This window comes from Microcebus murinus, chromosome 14, assembly GCF_040939455.1.
Source record: "Microcebus murinus isolate Inina chromosome 14, M.murinus_Inina_mat1.0, whole genome shotgun sequence".
In the NCBI taxonomy this organism is placed as follows: Eukaryota; Metazoa; Chordata; class Mammalia; order Primates; family Cheirogaleidae; genus Microcebus; species Microcebus murinus.
Window position 1 is genome coordinate 62233932 of NC_134117.1, and position 20912 is coordinate 62254843.

General features: G+C 40.9%; 1 protein-coding gene across 1 annotated transcript in view; it reads left to right on the plus strand.

Moving 5' to 3' along the window:
* Positions 1-20912, plus strand: part of SH2D4B (SH2 domain containing 4B) — a 72620-nt gene that overhangs the window by 9341 nt on the left and 42367 nt on the right. The window contains exons 2-3 of the mRNA XM_020280568.2: positions 15838-15997; positions 17077-17224. Of these exons, the coding sequence (XP_020136157.1) occupies positions 15838-15997; positions 17077-17224 (308 nt within the window). The remainder of the gene's footprint in view (positions 1-15837; positions 15998-17076; positions 17225-20912) is intronic.

Genomic DNA, 20912 nt, shown 5'->3' on the forward strand with positions numbered 1-20912 from the left:
ATTCTGCATTAGCCTTTGGGGTTTAAATCCTGTGGGTTCTTTTTCACAACTATTGAACCCATGTCCTGTTAGAATTACAAAACACTAGGCTCGAGGGGGCATTATTTCTATCCTATCATTTCACCGATCGGCTTATTTTCTGGCCACCATGGTTGGGTTCTCACACTCAAACTCTGTGAGATGCTAAAGATTTAGGACATCTTGTCCCTGCCCCCAGGACATGTGCAGTCCCCTCATTTTATAGAAGCCACTGTTTGTGTCCCTGAGCTGGTAAGCAACAGAGCTAGTGCTCGGCTCCAGAGGTCCTCACTGGCATCTTGATTCTCCTGAGCTGTCTCTGAACGGAAGGAACTGCAGACAGGGAGCTGGGGCCGGAGGTAGGGTGTTGAGGATTTCCCAGTTACAATCACACTGAGTTCCAACACACATGGACACCACTGCCCTGGTCTTCTTGGGTTTGTCCTTTTTCTTGCAAGAGAGGGCCCAGCCTTCATGGGTGATGTGACCTTGAACTGGGGAAGACATTTCACAATTACAGGGTTGGCGGGAGTGATGGGAAGGTGGCTTAGTGTGACCAGACCCACACCTGTGTGGCTCATATGCAGCAAAGGCAGTACGGAGTACTGGTGCTGTTGACAAGGACCTTATCCCTGCCTCATTCTGGGCCTTTGCCTTCTTTATGCCAAAGGCAGTTTGTCTGATGGTCAAGGTGCCTGGGTTCAGTTTTGACTGTCCACTCTCTTAACTGTGGCTGTTCTCCATGTATTAATTTGACTTTGGCAAGATACTCCTGTCTCCTTGAACCTCGGTTTCCTCTTCCATAAACTGGAGATGATGATAATAGGGCCTATATCCAGATTTGTGGGAAAATGAAATGTGATGGTCCCAGTGAAGCCTGGTATATTGTAGGTACTTGATAAACATTAGCATGACACGTTCATCAAGTGCCTAGTGGAGTTCTTTTCTGGTTTTCCAGAAGTTTAAAGTGCACAGCTTAGAACAAAAGGCACCTGTGTTAAAAGAACACAACAGGCCAGGCACGGTGGCTCACACCTGTAATCCTAGCACTCTGAGACGCCGAGGCGGGCGGATTGCTCGAAGTCAGGAGTTCAAGACCAACCTGAGCAAGAGTGAGACCCTGTCTCTACTATAAATAGAAAGAAATTAGCCAGACAACTAAAAGTATATATATATATATATATATATAATTAGCTGGGCATGGTGGCACATGCCTGTAGTACTAGCAACTTGGGAGGCTGAAGCAGGAGGATCCCTTGAGCCCAGGAGTTTGAGATTGCTGTGAGCGAGGCTGACAGCCACGGCACTGTAGCCCGGGCAACAGAGCGAGACTCTGTCTCAAAAAAAAAAAAAAAAAAAAAAAAAAAAAAAAAAGAACACACCAGCTGTTGGGTCAGCCACCTAATAGCAGGATTCTCTGAGAGGTGCCATGTCATCAGAACTGACCCTGCCCTGAGGAGCAGTGCTGTGGGTGTGGAGGGCAGGTGAGCACTTGATCTTGTAGAACGTGGTGTCTCCTGGTCTTTACTGCTCTGACTTTCTGATTCAGTCTCTTTATGATTAGCTAGCATTAGCATGTGGATCGCTCCTGGTTCTCCAGGGAAACAGAGCCAATAGGATGTGAGTGTGTGTGTTTATGTGACTTCATTTATTTTAAGGAATTGGCTCGTGGGATCATGGGGGCTGGCAAGTCCACAATCTGTGGGGCAGTCAAGCAGGCTGGAAACTCAAGCTGCATTTCTATGTTACAGTCTTGAGGCAGAATTTCTTCTTGGGGAAACATTTTTTTGTTCTTAATGCTTTTAACTGATTGCAGGAAGCCCTTCCACATTACAGAGGGTAATCTGCTTTACTTCAAGTCAACTGATTGTAAAAGTTCATCACATCTCCGCCATACCTTCTCGGTGAAACCTAGACTAGAGTTTAATCAAACAATTGGGCACCATAACCTAGCAATGTCAACACATAAAGTTCATCGTTACAGCATGCAATTAATCTCACCTACATGTAGTAAGCACCTACTGTGTGCAGTGTGCATCTACTGTGAGAGATGCCAGGGATCTGCTCAGCAGACTCCTACAGCCTGGCTAGGTGGCTAGGCTTTCAGTAAGGATGTCTTTCTGTAGGATCCAGGTCTGGTCTGGAACCAGAAAGCTTCCAGAGTTGTTTCTCTCCTCTTCTGTTCATACTTCTCTCTGTACACTTTCTCCTGCAGACCAAACACAGCCTCTCTAATCCATCCCAGGTCTGAGTCCATGTGGCTTTCCCTCTCCAGGACCTATTATCATCAAATGACCCCCACCCCTTTTTGGCTCTCAGTTTAGATTCAGTGGGGCAGAGGCAGACAGGCCCAGCTCCAGTCCACCTCTGGGAGCAAAGAGGCTGGGGTTCTGGGGAAAGTGGGACTGCTGCCTTTCAGAGTTATGAGCCACGGAAGGCACAGCTAGGAGGGAAGTTGGATATAGTGGGGAAATTGATAACATCTCTGGTGAGGATGACCCAACTTGTTCTGGTTGGCCCAGAACTTTCCCAGTTTGAAAACTGAAAATCCTGCATCTCAGGAACTCCCTCAGTTCCAGACAAACTGGGACTATTGGTCACTCTACCTCTGCTAGATTAAAAACATGCATGTGAAAACTTCAGAAGAAAAAGCAGGTTTAAGGAACAGGAGAGTTGGTGCCAAGTAAGTGCGGAGGAGGAATCAAAGAGAAGGAAAATCTTCCTGGGCCGTTTCTGGAGGCAGTGATCCTGTAGCTGGGTGTTTTTTATTTTTAAATTTTTTTTATTTTAGCGTATTATGGGGGTTCAAAGTGTTAAGGTTATATATATTGCCCATGCCCCCCTCCCCCTGTAGCTGGGTTTTGAAAGAAGACCAGGGCCAGCACGGTGGCTCACACCTGTAATCCTTGCACTCTGGGAGACCACGGTGGGAGGATTGCTTGAGGCCAGGCATTCGAGACCACCCTGAGAAAGAGCAAGACCCATCTCTACCAAAAATAGAAAAATTAGCTGAGCATGGTAGTGCACACCTGTAGTCCCAGCTACTCAGGAGGTTGAGGGAGGAGGCTTGCTTGAACCCAGGAATTTGAGTTGCAGTGAGCTATGATCATGCCATTACACTCTAGCCAGGGTGACAGAGTGAGGCTGTGCCTCAAAAAAAAAAAAAAAAGAAAGAAGACCAGGTAAGACAATGTGAAGACAAGGCCATCAACATTTATGGCTTGGGCTTCCAGCATTTTCAAGTGGAAGGTGCCTTTCTATTTGGAGAGAAATATGAATCTATATACATCTATTACCCTTCTCACTCTTTAACACCTAGAATGTGGACAGAGTAAGACAGTCAAGTTCTTTTTTTTTCCTGCATATGAGTGTCTAATTTTTTTCAGTAGTATTTCTTAAAAAATCCTTTGTTCATTGCATTACCTTGGTGCTGTTGTTGAAAAGCTTCTGGACACTCTATACGATTTCACTGAGGTATATGTCTACTCTTACACAAATACTGCATTGACTGTAGCTCTATAGTAAATCTTGAAGCTAAATTGTGTGAGTCATTCAACTTTGCTGTTTTTCAGCATTGTTTTGGCTAGTCTAGATCCTTCCTTTTTCCACATAAGTTTTAGAATCAGCTCATCAATTTCTATAATGTACTTGCTGGGAATTTAAGGTCATATGAATCTATAGATCAATTTGGGATGAGTTGATACATTAACACTTTTGAGTTTTCCAATCCAGGAAAAAGGTGTATTGCTCCATTTATTTAGGTATTCAGTTTCTTTTTGAAGAATAAAGCAACACATTTTGCTCTAATCTTTGGTGGATTAGAGAACAATCTTCTGTAGATTAGAGAATACATGTTAATATTTCTTGGTAGTTCATGTTTTTTAATGCTACTATAAATGGCATTTTAAAATTTAACTTTTAGGCCGGGCGCTGTGGCTCACGCCTGTAATCCTAGCTCTTGGGAGGCCGAGGCGGGCGGATTGCTCAAGGTCAGGAGTTCAAAACCAGCCTGAGCAAGAGCGAGACCCCGTCTCTACTATAAATAGAAAGAAATTAATTGGCCAACTGATATATATATAAAAAAAAATTAGCCGGGCATGGTGGCGCATGCCTGTAGTCCCAGCTACCCGGGAGGCTGAGGCAGAAGGATCGCTCGAGCCCAGGAGTTTGAGGTTGCTGTGAGCTAGGCTGTCGCCACGGCACTCACTCTAGCCTGGGCAACAAAGCGAGACTCTGTCTCAAAAAAAAAAAAAATTTAACTTTTAACTGTTGCTAAAATATAGAAATGCAATGGATTTTTGCACATTGACCTTATATCTTGTGACCTTGCTAAAATTGGTTATTAGTTTGAATAGATTTTATGAAATTTTTGATATATTATATGTAAATGATCATGTCATGCAAATATAGATATAAATTAATTTTTTCTTTTCAATGTGTATAATTTTTATTTCTTTTTCTTGGCTTATTGCACTGGGTAGGATCTTCAGTCCAATGTTAAATAGATGTGGAAAGAACAGACAACCTTGCATTGTTACTGGTGTTAGGGGGAAGTATTCAAGTTTTGATCATTAGGTATGATGTTAACTGTAGTTTTTTCATACATGTATTTTATCAGAGTGAGGAAATTCTCACTTTAATATTTCTAGTTTGCTGAGAATTTTTACTAGGAATGGATTTTGATTTGTCAAATATTATTCTGTAACTATTGAGATGATCGTAATTTTTTTTTTACGGTGCTGATCTGAGGAATTACTTGGATTAATTTTCAAATGCTGCCCAACTCTGAATTCCTGTACTAAATAACATATGGTCATGATACATTATCTTTTTTATATATTTCTGAATTCAATTTGCTAGTAGTTTATTAAGATTTTTAGGCCAGGCACGGTGGCTCACGCCTAGCACTCTGAGAGGCTGAGGCGGGTGGATCACTCAAGGTCAGGAGTTCAAAACCAGCCTGAACAAGAGCGAGACCCTGTTTCTACTAAAAATAGAAAGAAATTCATTGGCCAATTAAAAATACATAGAAAAAATTAGCCGGGCATGGTGGCACATGCCTGTGGTCCCAGCTACTCGGGAGTCTGAGGCAGTAGGATTGCTTGAGCCCAGGAGTTTGAGGTTGCTGTGAGCTAGGCTGACGCCATGACACTCTAGCTGAGGCAACAGAGTGAGACTCTGCCTCAAAAAAAAAAAAAAGATTTTAAAAATTCTGTATTTGTGAGAGATATTGGTCTGTAGTTTTCTTGAAATGTCTTTAGTTTAATATCAGGATAATGTTGAGCTCAAAAAAGTGAGTTGGAATATATTCTTTCCTCTTCCATTTTATGGAAGGGTTTGTGTAGAGTTGGTAATATTTCTTCATTAAATGTTTACTTGAATTCATCAGTAATGTCTTCTAGGCCCAGGCTTTCATTGTGGGCAGATTTTAAACTACAAATTCAAATTCTTTAGCAGACATAGAGCTATTGGGGTATATTTCTTCTTTAGTGAGCTTTGCTTTATTTTGCATCTTTCAAATAATTTATTTATTTTATCTAAGTTATGAAATTATTGGCATAAAGTTGTTCATAAAATTTCCTTATCTGTAGGATCTTTCATGCTTGATATTGTTAAGTTGTGTCCTCTCACTTGTTATCTTGATCCATCTGGTGAGGAAATTTATCAGTTTTACTAATGGTTTCAAAAATAAATTTTTTGTTTATTTTTTTGTTTTCTATTTTATCAGTTTCTGTCATTATCTTTATTATTTCTTTCTTTGATTTTCACATTTAATTTGTTCTTATTTTCTAGTTTCTTACTGCAGAAGCTTAGACCATTGATTTGAAATGCTTCTTTCTGAATATAAATATTTGATGCTATAAATTTTTCTCAATGCCCTGCTTTAACTACATCACATGGAGTTTTTTGTGTCATATTTCCATTTTTCTTCAATTAAAATATTTTCTGATTCACCTAGTGATTTCTTTTTTTATCCATGGGCTATGAGAATTGTGTTGTTTAAATTCTGAATATTTGAAGAGTTTTTGTTTCAGATATCTTCTTGTCATTGATTTATAGATTGATTCCATTGTGGTCAGAGAACATAACATGCATGATTTCAAACATTTTATGTTTGCTGAGTTTTTTTTTTTTTTTAATAATAGCTGAGAATACCATCTATCTTGGTGAATATTTATTCTGTATGCACTTGAAAAAGAAAGTGTTTGGCTGTCATGTGGAATGTTCTATAAATGTTCATTAGGTTAAGCTGGTTGATAGTGCTGTTTAGATCTTCTATAGCCTAACTAATTTTTTTTGTATTCATCCCTACCAATTACTAGGAGAAACTTTTAAAAAAAGTTTTGTTAAGATATAATTAACATGCCATACAAGTCATGCATTTAAATTGTACAATTCAATGTTTTTTAGTATACTCACAGATGTGTGAAACCATCACCGCAATTTAGAATATTTCATCACCACAAAAAAGCCCATATGCTTTAACTATCACCCCAAGCTCTACTTTCTCCCCACTTCCACCCCAGCCCTTAGCAACCAATAATCTGCTTTATGTCTCTATAGATTTCCTTATACCAGACTTTCATATGAATAGAACCTATAATATGTGGACTTCTGGAACTGGCTTCTTACACTATGCATCATGTTCTCAAGGTCCATTCATGTTGTAGCATGTGTCAGTACTTCATGTCTTTTTATAACTGAGTAATGTTCCATTGTATAGATATACCACATTTTGTTTATTCATTCCTTTGTTAATGGACATTTGGTTGTTTCCACTTTGGGGACTTTTATGAATAATGCTTCTATAAACATTCATGCACAAGTTTTTTTTTTTTTTTTTTTTTTTTGGGGTCATCCTTTAGCTTGTAGCATGCACAAGTTTTTGTAGGGACATGTGTTTCATTTCTTTTGGGTGTATATGCCTAGAGGTGGAATTGTTGAGTCATTTGGTAACTCTGTTTAATCATTTGAGGAAGTGCCACACTGTTTTGTAAAGCAGCTGCACTATTTTACATTCTCGCCGGCAGTGTATGAGGGTTACCACTTCTTCACATCTTTGTCAACACTTGTTATGATCTATCTTTTTGATTACAGCCTTCTTAGTGGGTGTGGAGTGTTATGTAATCGCGGTTTTGATTTGCAATTTCCTGATGAGAAACAAAGTCAAGACCTTTTCTTGTCCTTATTGGCCATTTTTTCATATATCTATAGGCCGTTTGTATGTCTTCTTTGAGAAATGTCTACTCAGATACTTTGCCCATTTTTCAATCAGGTTATTTGATTTTTTCCTATTGAGTTGTTGGAGCTCCTTATATATTCTAGTTGTTAATCCCTTGACAGATGGGTAGCTTGCAAATATTTTCTCCCATTCTGTGGGCTGTCTCTTTATTTTGTTGATTGTTTCCTTTGCTGGGTAGAAGCTTCTTACCTTGATGTGATCCTGTTTGTCCAATTTTGCTTTGGTTGTCTGTGCTTTGGGGGTATTAATCAAGAGTCGTTACCCAGATCACTGTCCTGAAGCATTTCCCAAATGTTTTCTTTTAGTAGTTTCATAGTTTCAGGTCTTAGATTTAAGCCTTTAATCCATTTTGATTTGATTTTTGTATGTGGTGAGAGATAAGGGTCTAGTTTTATTCTTCTGCATATGAACATCCAGTTTTCACACCACCATTTTTGAAGAGACTATCCTTTCCTCAATGTATGTTATTGGCAACTTTGTCAAAGATAAGTTCACCATAGATGTGTGGGTTTATTTCTGGGTTCTCATTGGTCTATGTGTCTGTTTTTATGCCAGTTTCATGCTGTTTTGCTTAGTTGTATAATTTGAAGTCAAGAAATGGATTCCTCCAGTTTTGTTCTTTTTGCTCAGGATGGCTTTGGCTATTCTGGGTCTTTTATGGTTTATATAAATTTGAGCTTTATTCATTGTATTTCCTTGAACAATGTCATTGGTATTTTTGATGAGATTGCCTTGAATCTGTGGATTGCTTTCGGTAGTATGGACATTTTAACAATATTGATTCTTCCAAACTATGGGAATGGAATATCTTTCCATTTTTTGTGTCCCCTTTAATTTCTTTCATCAATGTTTTATAGTTTTCCTTATTAAGGTCTTTCACTTCTTTGGTTAAGTTAATTCCTAGGTATTTTGTTTTATTTGTAGCTGTTATAAATAGGATGACTTTCATGGTTTCTTTTTCAGATTGTTTACTATTGGTACATAGAAATGCTACTGATTTTTGTATGTTGATTTTGTATCCTACAACTTGATTGAATTTGTTTATCAGTTCTAATAGTTTTTTTGTGGAGTATTTAGATTTCTCTACATATAAAATCATATCATCTGCAAACAAGGATAATTTGACTTCTTTCTTTCCAATTTGAATGCCCTTTATTTCTTTCTCTTGTCTGATTGCTCTAGCTAGGACTTCCAGTATTACGTTGAATAACAGTGGTGAAAGTGGGTATTGTTGTCTTGTTCCAGATCTTATAGGATACGCTTTCAGTTTTTCTCCATTCAATATGATACTAGCTGTGGGTCTGTCATATACAGCTTTTCTCATGTTGAGGTCAGTTCCTTATATACCCAGTTTTTAAAGAGTTTTTAATCATGAAGGGATGTTGAGTTTTATCAAATGATTTTTCAGCATCAAGTGAAATGATCACATGATTTTTGTCCTTTGTCTGTTGATATGATGTATCACATTAATTGATTTGTATATGTTGAACCATCCTTGCATCTCTGGAACAAATCTCACTCGATCATGATGAATAATCTTTTTAATGTGTTGTTGAATTTGGTTTGCTAGTATTTTGTTGAGAATTTTTGCATTTATGTTTGTCAGAGATATTGGCTTATAGTTTTCTTTTTCCTTTCTCTCTTTATTTATTTTTGCTCTGTCTTTGGTTTGGTGTCAGATTGATATAGGCCTCACAGAATGAGTTTGGGAGTATTCCTTCCTCCTCAACTTTTTGGAATAGTTTAAGTAGGGTTGGTATTAATTCTGCTTTGATTGCTTGGTATAATTAGCAGTGAAGCCATCAAGTCCTGAGCTTTTCTTTGATGGGAGACTTTTTATTACTGCTTCTATCTCATTACTTGTTATTGGTTTATTCAAGTTTTGTATTTCCTGCTGGTTCAATCTTGGTAGGTTGTGTCTAGAAATTTATCCATTTCTTCTAGCTTTTCCAATTTATTGACATATATTTGCTCTTATATGGTCTCTTATAATCTTTTGAATTTTTGCAGTATCAGTTATAATGTCTCCTTTCTCATCTCTGTTTTTTTTTTTTTTTATTTATTTAGGTCTTCACTCTTGTTTTCTTAGTCTGCTAAAGGTGTGTCAATTTTGTATTTTGTTTGTTTTAAAAAACAACTTTTTGTTTCATTGATCTTTTGTGTTATGTTTTTGTTTCAGTTTCATTTATTTCTGCTCTTATCTTTATTATTTTTTTTCCTATTAATTTTGGGTTTGGTTTGCTCTTGATTTTCTAGTTCTTTGAGATGCATTGTTAGGTTGTTTATATGAAGCTTTTCTATCTTTTTGATGTAGGCACTTATTGCTATAAACTTTCCTCTTATTACTGCTTTGGCTGTATCTCATAGGCTTTGATTTATTGTGTTTTCATTTTCATTTGTTTTGAGAAATTTTTAAGTTTTCTTGTTAACCTCTTCATTGACCCACTGGTCATTCAGGTGCATATTGTTTAATTTCTGTGTGTTTGTATATTTTCTAATGTTTCTTTTATTATTGACTCCTAGCTTTATTCCATTGTAGTCAGAGAAAATACTTGATGTGATTTCAATTTTTTTGCATTTTTTAAGACTTATTTTGTGGCCTAACATACAATCTATCCTTGAGAATGATCCATGAGCTAAGGAGAAGAACATGTATTCTGAAGCTGTTGGGTGAGACATTCTGTAAATATCTATGAGGCCCATTTGGTCTATAGTGCAGATTAAGCCCAGTGTTTCTTTGTTTTTCTGTCTGAATGATCTGTCCAATGCCGAAAGTGGAGGTCTCCAGTGATTATTATATTGGGGTCTCTCTCTCTCTCTCTCTTTAGCTCTGATAATATTTGTTTTATATTTCTGGGTGCTCCAGTGTTGGGTGCATATATTATATTTAGAATTCTGATATCCTCTTGCTGAATTGACCTCTTTATCATTATATAATGACTTTCTTGGTCTCTTATTACAGTTTTTGACTTGAAATCTATTTTATTTTATAGAAGTATGGTTACTCCTGCTGTTTTTTGTTTCCATTTGCATGGCATATCTTCTTTTATCCCTTTATTTTAAGTCTACTTGTGTCTTTATAGGTGAAGTAGATTTCTTGTGGAGAATACATATTTGCATTTTTTTTTTTAAATCCATTAAGCCACTCTGTGTCTTTTGATTGAAAAGTTTAGTCCATTCACATTCAATGTCATTATTGATAGGTAAGGACTTACTACCGCCACGTTATTATTTTATTTCCGGTTGTTTTGTGGTCCTTTCTTCCTTCCTTCTTTCCTTCTTGTCCTCCTTTGTTAAAAGTGATTTTCTCTGGTGGCGTGTTTATTTCTTGCCTTTTATTTTTTGTGTCTCTCTTGTAGGCTTTTTGATTTGAGGTTGCCATGAGGCTTGCAAAAAACAGTTTATAACCAATTATTTTAAACATATGCCACTTTGCTTACAAATAAACAAATAAACAAGCAAAGGAAAATACAGAAGAAATTCTACACTTTAACTCCACCCCCCACATTTTAACTTTTTATTATTTCCAGTTATATATTTTTATACTATCTCAAAAAGTTAATGTAGTTGTTATTTTTGATAGTTTTGTCTTTTAGTCTTCCTACTCAGGATATAAGTGGTCTATACACTGCAATGACAGCAACAGAGTGTTTTGTATTTGTGTACTTACTGTTACCAGTGAGGTTTATACCTTCATATAATTTCTTATTGTTCATTAACATCCTTTCCTTTCATATTGAAGAACTACTTTTAGCATTTCTTGTGGGACAGGTCTGGTGTTAATGAAATCCCTCAGCTTTTGTTTGTCTGGGAAAGTCATTATTTCTCCTTCATATCTGAAGGATATTTTTGCAGGATATAATATTCTAGAGTTAAGATTTTCTTCCTTCAGCACTTTGAATATGTTATGCTACTCTCTTGGTCTGTAAGGTTTCTATTGAGAAGTCTTCTGCCAGATGTATGGGAGCTACTTTATACATTATTTTTTTCTTTTTTCTTGCTTCCCTTAGGACTTTTTCTGTGACATTTGAGGGCTTGATTATTAAATGCCTTGAGGTAGGTAGTCTTGTTTGGGTTAAATCTGCTTGGTGTTCTGTGACCTTCTTATACCTGATTATTAGTATCTTTCTCTAGGTTTGGAAAGTTCTCTGTTATTATTTCTTTGAATACATTCTCTACCCCAATCTCTCTCTACCTCTTCTTTTAGGCTAATAACTCTTAGATTTGCCCCTTTGAGGCTATTTTTTAGATCTTGTAGGCATGCTTCATTTTTTAAAAAATTCTTTTTTCTTTTTTGTCTATTTTCAAATACCTTGTCTTCAAGCTCACCAATTCTTCTGCTTGATTGATTCTGCTATTGAGAGACTCTGATGTGTTTTTTTCAGTTTGCCAATTGGATTTTTTAGCTGCAGAATTTTTGCTTGATTTTTAAAAATTATTTCAATCTCTTTGTTAAACTTCTGTGATAAGCTTCTGAATTCCTTCTCTGTGTTGTCTTGAAGTTCACCGAACTTCTTCAGGGCAGCTATTTAAAATTCTTTGTCTGAAAGGTCACATGTCTCCAACACCCCAGTATTGGTCATTGGTACCTTATTTAGTTCATATGGTGAGGTCATATTTTCCTGGACATTCTTGATGCGTGTGGATGTTCATCAATGTCTGGTCATTGAGGAGTTAGGTATTTATTTTAATCTTCATTGCCTGGGCTTGTTTGAATCCATCCTCTTTGAGAAGGCTTTCTAGATATCCAAAGAGAATTGAATATTGTGATCTAGTAAGTCTCTGGTCACTGCAGCCATATCAGCACTGGTGGTGCCCCAAACCCAGTAATGCTGTGACTCTTGCAGGCTCCTGGTGGTACCACTGTGGTGGACTTGGGTAAGATGTGGGAGAATTCCTGGATTACCAGGCAAAGCCTCTCACTCTTTTCCCTCACTTTCTGTGCTTGGGCTGCTGGAGTTGGGCAAGGAGTGATGTAGACACTCCCTTGTGGCTATTGTAGCTGGAACTACATCAGGTCACACCTAAAGCCAGCCCAGTCTCATCCAAAGCCCATGGTGACTGTTGCCTGGCTACCTCTAATGTTTATTCAAAGTCCAAGGGGATCTTTAGTTAGCAGGTGGTGAGTTCCGCCAGGACTGGGTCATTTTCTTCAGGGTAGCATGTTTCCTTCTGGTCCAGGGTGGATCTAGAAATGCTGTCTAGGATCTAAGGCCTAGTCAGGGGCTTCAGGAGTCTGCTTCATACTTTATTTTACTGTGGCTGAGCTGGTTACCCAAGTTGCAAACCAAAGTCCTCTGAGCTCTTCCCTTTCCTGTCCCCAGGTGGGAGAAGACTGTCCCTGAGCTGCATTGCTGGAGTTCAGGGAGGGGTGATACAGGCACTGGTGTGGCCACCGCTGTTGGTGTCTCACTGGGTCAAGTCCATGGGCTCCGAGCCAGCACAGCCACAAGAATTGCCCAAGGCTGCAGCCTTTGTAGCCTGACTACCTTACAAATTTATTCCAGGATGAATTTTTTTTTTTTTTTAGCCAGTGGTTGTGTTAGCCAGATCTCAGCTTCTGGGGTGGTGGATTTCCCTCTGGCCAGGCTGGTCTAAAGGCTCCCTCCATTGGTGCTGCCATGTAGCGTGTTCTCCTGTCACAGGGCAGCCCTGAGTTCCAATGCAAAGTCCCACAATCACTTCATTCTCCCTCTCCTGGGCACACAGATTCTGTCTCCCCGCAGCACTCTGGCACTGCCAGGGGATAGGGGAGGGGTGGCACAGGCAATGCAAGACTCTTTCCTGCCCTCTTCAGTGTCTCTTTCCTTGATATAATGTTAAAACCAGGTATTCTGATGCTCACCTGATTGTTGCTTCTTCTGAAGGTGTTTCCTTGCATGGATAGTTGTTGAATTTGGTGTTCATGCCCAGGGACGATCGCTGGAAGTTTCTATTTGGCCATCTTGCTCCGTCCCCTTCTCCCCCTCCCTGTTTCTATCAGTTATAATCAAACCTGTGTTTCTCTATTACTATATTGCTTTTAACATACTAAAAAAATAACAATGCCTTGCTATATATACCTGGAAAATTAATGCTGCTTTGTGCAATAGATAACCCTGAAATTTCAGTAGATTAGTACAAAGAAAGGTTATTGCTCGGCTGCATTACTGTTGGGCAGCTCTTCTGCGTGGCTGGTTTTCAAACACGGATTCATGGGTCAGGCTGATTTTTTCTTGGAATTCCACCATCTTGGAGTCATTTATTTCCAGCTGTGTGGACAAGAGAGAAAATATAGAAAAGGCACAGCAACTGCTAACAGCCTTAGCCTGAAAGTGGCACAAATCACTTGCCCTGACATTCCATAGACTAAACTCTGTCATACGGTCCCACGGAACTGAAGGGAAGCTGAGGAATGTAGTCATCTGTGGGCTCAGGAAGAGAAATGGGGAGGTGGACATAGGCCTTGCCACTGTCATAAATTGCCATTCCGGCCATCCACACATTTCATTTTTCTTCTCCAGAGAAAATACCTCCTCCTTAAAGGGGACACCTTCAGGTCCCATCCAGTCACTGAATCCAGCTCAAGTCCGTTCTCCGGGGTTCGGAATGTGCGAGAAGACATGCCATCGGAACACCCCTTCCCTTAGGGCACAATGTGCAGTGTTGGAGCAGGGTCAGGATCCCCTCCGAGGAAACTGTCATTTGAAAAGGGGAGAATGTGCACGTCCCAGTCTCTAGCCTATTACATTCCCGAGGTCCTGTGGGTCAGGCGTGTGAAGTCCCCGTGCCCCAGCAGCGAAGGGAATCCTTGAGTGGACGCTGACTCCACCCTCCAGGAGGCTCTTCCTCGTTCATTACCCCCTCGGCCTCGTCTGAAGTGAGTGTTGAGGGTCATGCCCTCGTTGGACCAGTCTAGCCTTTGAAGCCTCCCCGTCATCGAAGCTGGGTGCCCAAGGGCTGTTTAAGTCTTGAGCAGTCAGAAGTTTTGGGGCCTAGACTCAGAAACTTAGGAGGCTTCTGATCAGCAGCTTCCACGCCCCGGTAACAACACCCAAGATTCTTCCTAGACACGTTTCTCACGTTGACGTTACCTCTCTGCCTCTACCCCGTGCCTCTCCCTTTCACCCGAAGGCCATCTTCCTCGAGGCTGTTGATAAAACTAAGTGCAAGAGGTGACACTCTTAGTGCGCCTGTGTCCATCTGGTTCCTCTGAGGCACAGGGACCCGGGTGGGATAAACGCACAAGGGCTTTATTAAGGGAAACGGCTGTGAGAGAAGAAGGGCAGAGAGCTGAGGAGGCTGGGAGAGCCTTGACCCTGCGATGGGAGCCTGACCTGGGGGAAGGGGAGGGGTGGGGCTGGGGCAGGTGTTCTGGGCAGCTGTGCGGTCCTGGGTGGAGGAGTCGGGCGTCTCCTGGGAATGAGCCTGGTGTGCTTGGTCAAAGGCTGGAGTGGGCGCTGGGAAGCATGGAAGCACACGCAAGAGCACGGGAGCTGCTCTTCTTGGTCAGTGTTGCTGCTTGTAGCTGGAGGCGGATGAAGCACATTCTCATGGCCACCCAGGAGCTTTGTGCCCTGGGTCACTTTATTCACCGTAGGAATAAATAAAAGCACTGTGCTCTGTCATGCAAAACCTTTAAAATTCCCATCTCCTGCAGTTGGAGCCTAGAGGAAGATGAGATGGTTTTTCCAATCCTACAAACTCCCAAGCGTCTGTCTTCTCTCTACTGCCTTTCATTTCTGCTTGCAAAGCACTCAATTCTTTCTTGATCTCATTTCTTTCTCTTAGAACTTGGCCAAACACAGCCACTAGCGTCCAACACACACTACTGACATTCTATTTTCCAACCTCTTCCCTTAGAACGACATGTTCAGAAAACGCGGGGCTCTTCCTTTGAAGTTACAGAGTCTGACATTTCAGATGTTTGGCTGCTGCGTGACATGGGTCTCCAGGGGCTACGCACCACTCACCACCCCAGTGCTAAGGCAGTGGCAGGTAGTTTATATTCCTGTGTCAGCAGCACCCCACTTTTGGGATAGATTTCCATTTTAGTCATGCTAATCAGTGGAATCTGTTGCAATAGGTTGAGCATAATGTGGGTTTGTTTCTTGCTCTGTTATATAGTCTGTTGCAGGCCAGGGAGACTCGGGGCCCTGGGCTGCTTCCTTTTGCAGCTCCATTGTCTCCAGTTCCTTGTTTCCAGCCGGGGGACAGGAGGGGGAGAGTGCGGACAGGGCTCAGCAGCTCCTGACTGCCTCAGCCCAGGAGTGGCACAAGTGGCTTCCTTTGGAGAGTGCTACAATGGCACTTGATGTTCTCTGCTGAAAAGCTCAGGAGCGCTTGGCCTGGGACACCCGTTCCAGCCTTGGACGCCTGCTCCTGCAGGCTGGCTTGGCCATCGTGCTGCTCCCTGGGGGAGAGCGAGGGAGAGACAGTCATGGACCTGCACGCAGGCCAGGCTCTCTCTGGAATCCTTTTTGTAGACGACAGTGTTGTGTAGAGTGATGTGATGGTTGTGTACCGTCGGCCAGCTTAGGTCATTCCTTACTAATTGGAACTCAAACCTGTTTCTCCTTCCTTCTGTCGTGAGGCAGCGAGTGGCAAGCACATCCAGTGGCTCCTGGGGGCAGACGGCAACGTCTGGGTCTGGATCATGGGAGAAGGCCCGGGAGACAAGCCCTACGAAGAGATCTCCGAGGAGCTGATTGCAGAGAGGGCGCGGCTGCAGGCACAGAGGGAGGCCGAGGAGCTCTGGTGAGGGGGACCAAGGGGTGCTGGCTGGGGCCAAGCTAAGGACAATTGGTTGTGGGTGGCAGGGAGGAGGTGCCAGTCAGCTGGCTGGCCAGCTGGGGCCTCAGTTTTCACATCTGTAGTGTGGGCATGACAACACCGTTCCCATACGGATCCAGTTTGTGTTCACCGAGACGACACGTGCGACATGCTTTTGTTCTTTCCCTCACTGGGCTGCCACAGGGACAATATTGCAGTTTGGATTCACGTTTGTCCTCAGCTTGTTCCTTGTCATGTTACCCACTGTTCTCACAGAAGATGACATTTGAGCCCTGGTGAGATCTGGAGTCAGACTCCTTTCATAAGCGACTTGTAACATTTTTTTGCCAAACTCGGAGATATATGTGATGTTGACCCTAACACTCCCCCTCGCCAATTTTTTAAAATTTCAGCATATTATGGGGGTACAAATGTTGCCTTCCCCCTCCCCCCCCGTTTTTTTAACTCACCCTTGACTTGAATCTCAACCCACCTAATTTTTAATGACAGTATTTCAGTTGTAAAATTGTAAAAACTTGTAAACAACACTGAAAACTATAAAAAATAAAGGACAACCCACCAGATAACCACAGTGAGCATTTAGGTACTGTATACTTTGCAAACTGCTTTATTCACAAACTGACAAATTGATTAATATAGATCCACAGTGCTACTTGAGATTACTGTGTAGTACAGATACTATGTTACATGAGAAACTCAACTTTTTGGCCTTTTTGATAGACATTTGAGTAGTTTAGCATTTTGTGTGTTATAAAAATCCTCTGCTAAGCATTTTTTACATCCATCTTTGTACACCTGAGTGAGAATTGGGATTTCCGAGTGTTATTTTCCTGGCTTCCAGAACAATTCTGCTGATTGACACGCCCATATGTGAGGATGCCTGTTTCTCCCCACCTTTGCCAACATTGGCTTTTGTTGACCTCTGATATTTGCCGCTCTGATAGACCAAGGAAAGACTGCTCGTTGTTTTACTTCGGGCTCTGTTGCTGTGTGGTCCTTCAGTTTTCCACACGAGCTTACACCTGGTGGTGCTCTCTTGGAAGGAGACAGAAGGAGGCAGAGATCACCAAGAAGTTTCGGGATGCTCTGGCCAATGAGAAAGCCCGGATCCTGGCGGAGAAGTGGAAAGTGGAGATGGAAGACCGCAAGGCTGCCAAAGTCCTGGAGGAACGTATCCACGAGGAATTCAAGGTGGGCCAGTGCTGGGGCCCCGTTTGCGACCACCTGGGGCTGGCCTCTGGTTGGGACCTGTCCGTGGCCTTTGCTTGGTGCTGGGCGTTTTATGAGAACAGAAATCTGGCATGTCTGAGCAGGAAGGAGCTTGACACACCACCCGGGCCAGTCCACTTCTGTGGTACAGATGAGGAAACTGAGGGTCAGACGGGAAGAGGCTTGCCAAGGCCACATATGGTAGTGGCTGGGGATAGAGTCAGGATCAGAACTTAGGCCTTCTGCATCCCAAACCATGGGTCCCAAAATGAGGCCTAGAAAGAGCTGGGTTTTTGTCAGACCAGCCTGTGATCCAGTTCCAATTCTGCTGCTTACTGCTGTGTGACCTTGGGAAGCTTGCTGAACTTCTCTGAGCCTCCACTTTCTTGGTTTTAATATTAGGGTAATAATAACACTCTATCTGAGGTTTTTATGAGGATTCAAGGAGATGCTCTATACACACTTTCTGGCCCAGAATAGGGAGTTATTGGTCTATTGTCAGGTGCTGGCTAGAACAACTAGTAAGTTTTTCTGGCAACACTGAGCTTTTTCAGGCAGGCATTTAAATGGAGATCTGGAGTCGTCCTAGGAACATGACCTTATGCTGCTAAAAGTCATGCTAGAGTTTGGCCAAGTCTCTTAGTGCAGAGGTTTGGATGGAGTTGTTGTGTATGTGCAGAGAATCCTGCAGTTGTCTCTGTATATTGATGTCATTTGCCCATTTAAAAAAATTTTAAAACCCTTTTCTCCCTACATAAGGATGAGATAGTGAGGATGTTGACCTTTTAAAGTCATTTATGTTGCAAATATTTTTCTCAGTGTTGTTTTTTCATAATTTTGGTTTTAGTATTTTCAGATGTACAGAAGATTAACATTTTTATTAGCCCTATCTATCAGTCTTGTTTTTCTTTATTATTTGTTTCATGCTTAGAAAGATCTGTGCTGCTACAAGCTTATAAAAAATTGACAGTTTTATACATCTTTCTTGATTTTATTTTTTTGCACCTAATTTTCTTTCACTTTGGAGGGTAGCATGATATAGGGCTCTAAATTCATTTTCTGCCAAATGGTCAGCCAGTTTTCCTGATATTATTTATTGTGTAATCTATCCTCTCCCTTTTCACTGGACTTGCTGTCTTGATTGGATTCTTTCTACTCACTTCTGGGTCTCTCTTTGTGGATTTTTCTTCTCTGATTTATTATTCTTGAGCCAGACTTAATTGTTTAATTATTATAGCTTTAAAATAAATTTTAACATCTGTTAAGGTAATAACCCTATCATTACTCTTCATTTACAAAATGTCCTTGTCTAATCTCACCTATTTTTTTCTGCCAGGGAAACTTTTGAATTATTTTGTCACTATCCTCCCCACCCCCAACAACAAAGACCACAGTAATTTTCATTGACATTGGACATTTTTACAACATTGAATCACTGAGTCTTCTTGTTCAGGAATGTGGTATGTTTCTCTTCTTATTCAAAGCTGCTTTTTGTCTTTGTTAAAAAATTTTTTTAACTCTGTAAGTGCAATGGACACATAATCCCAAACATTTTCAATAATTTATATATACCTATGTGCAATTATTTGGGACCTTGGTAAAATTTATTTTCCTTAAAGGCTCCACATTTCTTTTTAAGTTAAACATTACATTTAATACTTTTTGTTGCTATTGTGAACAAGATTGTCCCCATTATTTTTAAATCCATTGCAATTGCTAGTTATATATTTGTATTATCATTGATGTCCTTATTTAACTTTCCCATGAGTTGCAATTTTCTTAGGAGAGTCTTTTGAGTTTTTAAGTGAAGCAATATTTATTCTTCAAACATTTTATTTATTTAGAAATATTTCAAACATGCAGAAAAAGGGAAAGAAAAATAAAAAGAACATGCATATATTCTCCACTTAAATTTCCCAATATTAATATTTTGCCACATTTGCATTCTATCTGTATTTATATGTTTATATGCACACAAGTGTATACTTTTACTAAATAATTTGAAAGGAAGTTGCAGACATCATGACACTCTAACCCAGAGGATAGCAAATTCTTTTCTGTAAAGTACAGATAGTAAATATTTTAGGCTGTGGGATCCATGTTGTCTCTGTCACTACTATTCAACTCTGCCACTGTAGCACAATAGCAGCCACGGACAGTGTAGAAGTGAGAGGGTGTGGCTGTGTTCTAGTAGGACTACAGACGTTGGCCAGATTTAGCCTGGGAGCCTGCGTTTGTGGACTCCTAATAAAACCCTTAGTAGTTCAGCATGCATCTCTTATGAGGACGGGCATTTCCCAACATGGCAGAACAATCACAGTCACACACACCTATTGAACAATAATTCTATAATATTTCAAATCCAATTTATAGTGGAGAGATATTTAGTTTACACTGTTGGATTTTGCATATCATTATTTAAGTCTGCTGGGGAAGAAAAGCAATTCCTTTTCTCTATCTCTAACAGTGAGAGTCACCTGTTCTAATTTCTGGCCTCCCTCCTTCCCTGACAGGGGCTGAGCCCCGGATGATGGAAGGGCGGCTCCGTGGAGCTGGGGTCCTGGGGCTCAGTTCACAAGGAGGTCGTGGAGGGATTAAGTTAGCAGTGGAGATTTGCTGGTTCATGGTTTTCTTGAGAACCTCAGTGACAGAGGGGGTGAGAAACTGTGGGGCACACAGGGGGCCAGTAAAGCCATCTGGTCAGGCTCTAGGTTTACTGAGGGACTCAAACACTTTAGGTAGTATTTTGTGATTTTTTTTTTTTTTTGGTTCAAAAATTAATTTGCTAAATGTGATTGTTTAAACTCTTTAGAAATAGTGATGCTGATTTGATATGTCTTCATTTCTAGGAGCCTCAGACATGTGAGTCACGTCCGAGAGGCCCCGGAGGGGCTCATTAGGGTAGCGTCTGTCAGTAACATCAGATCAAGGACTCTGGAGTTGAACAGTCTGGGTTTATGAGCTGGGATATTTTTTGTTAGATCTGCCTTTTGTTTTGCTGAGCTCCTCATCACAGGAAATAGTTAAGCATAGGCTGAAACATTGTCTCAAAAGGTTTCTGTGGTAGATTAAATGTGGCTGGTGGCAAATTCTTTGCCCCTTCTTCCTTTCAGAGGCAGGGGTCTATTCCGCCACCCTTGAGTCTGTGCCAGCCTTGTGACTAGCTTTGACGTATAGAATGCAGTACAAATGACTCGTGTAACTTTTGTGGGAAGGCTATAAAAGATTTGCAGCTTCTACTTTTACAACTCTCTTGCAATGCTCCCCATGCTTGGAGGCTGTCTAAGAAGAAGTCCTGCTACCCTAGACTGCCATGCTGAAAGGAAGCCCAAGCAACCATGCAGAGAGGAAGGGGCTAAGTGGAGGGACACCAAGGCATCAGACAACGAGTGAAGCCTTCTTGGTTCTGCCAGCCCATCCCAGTGAATGACCCCAACCAAGTGACTGACCTCAGCTGATACCATGTGAAGCGGAAGAGCCAACCAGCCAAGCCCTGCCTGAATTATCGACCCACAGAATCATAAGCTAATAAAATGGTTATTCTTTTAAGCCACTAAACTTTCTGGTAGTTTGTTACTCAGCAATGGATAACCCAAAACAGTGTCACCAAAAGGATTTATGCATCTTAGATAACTTTTACTGTGTCTTTCAACACCAAGATTCTAACATT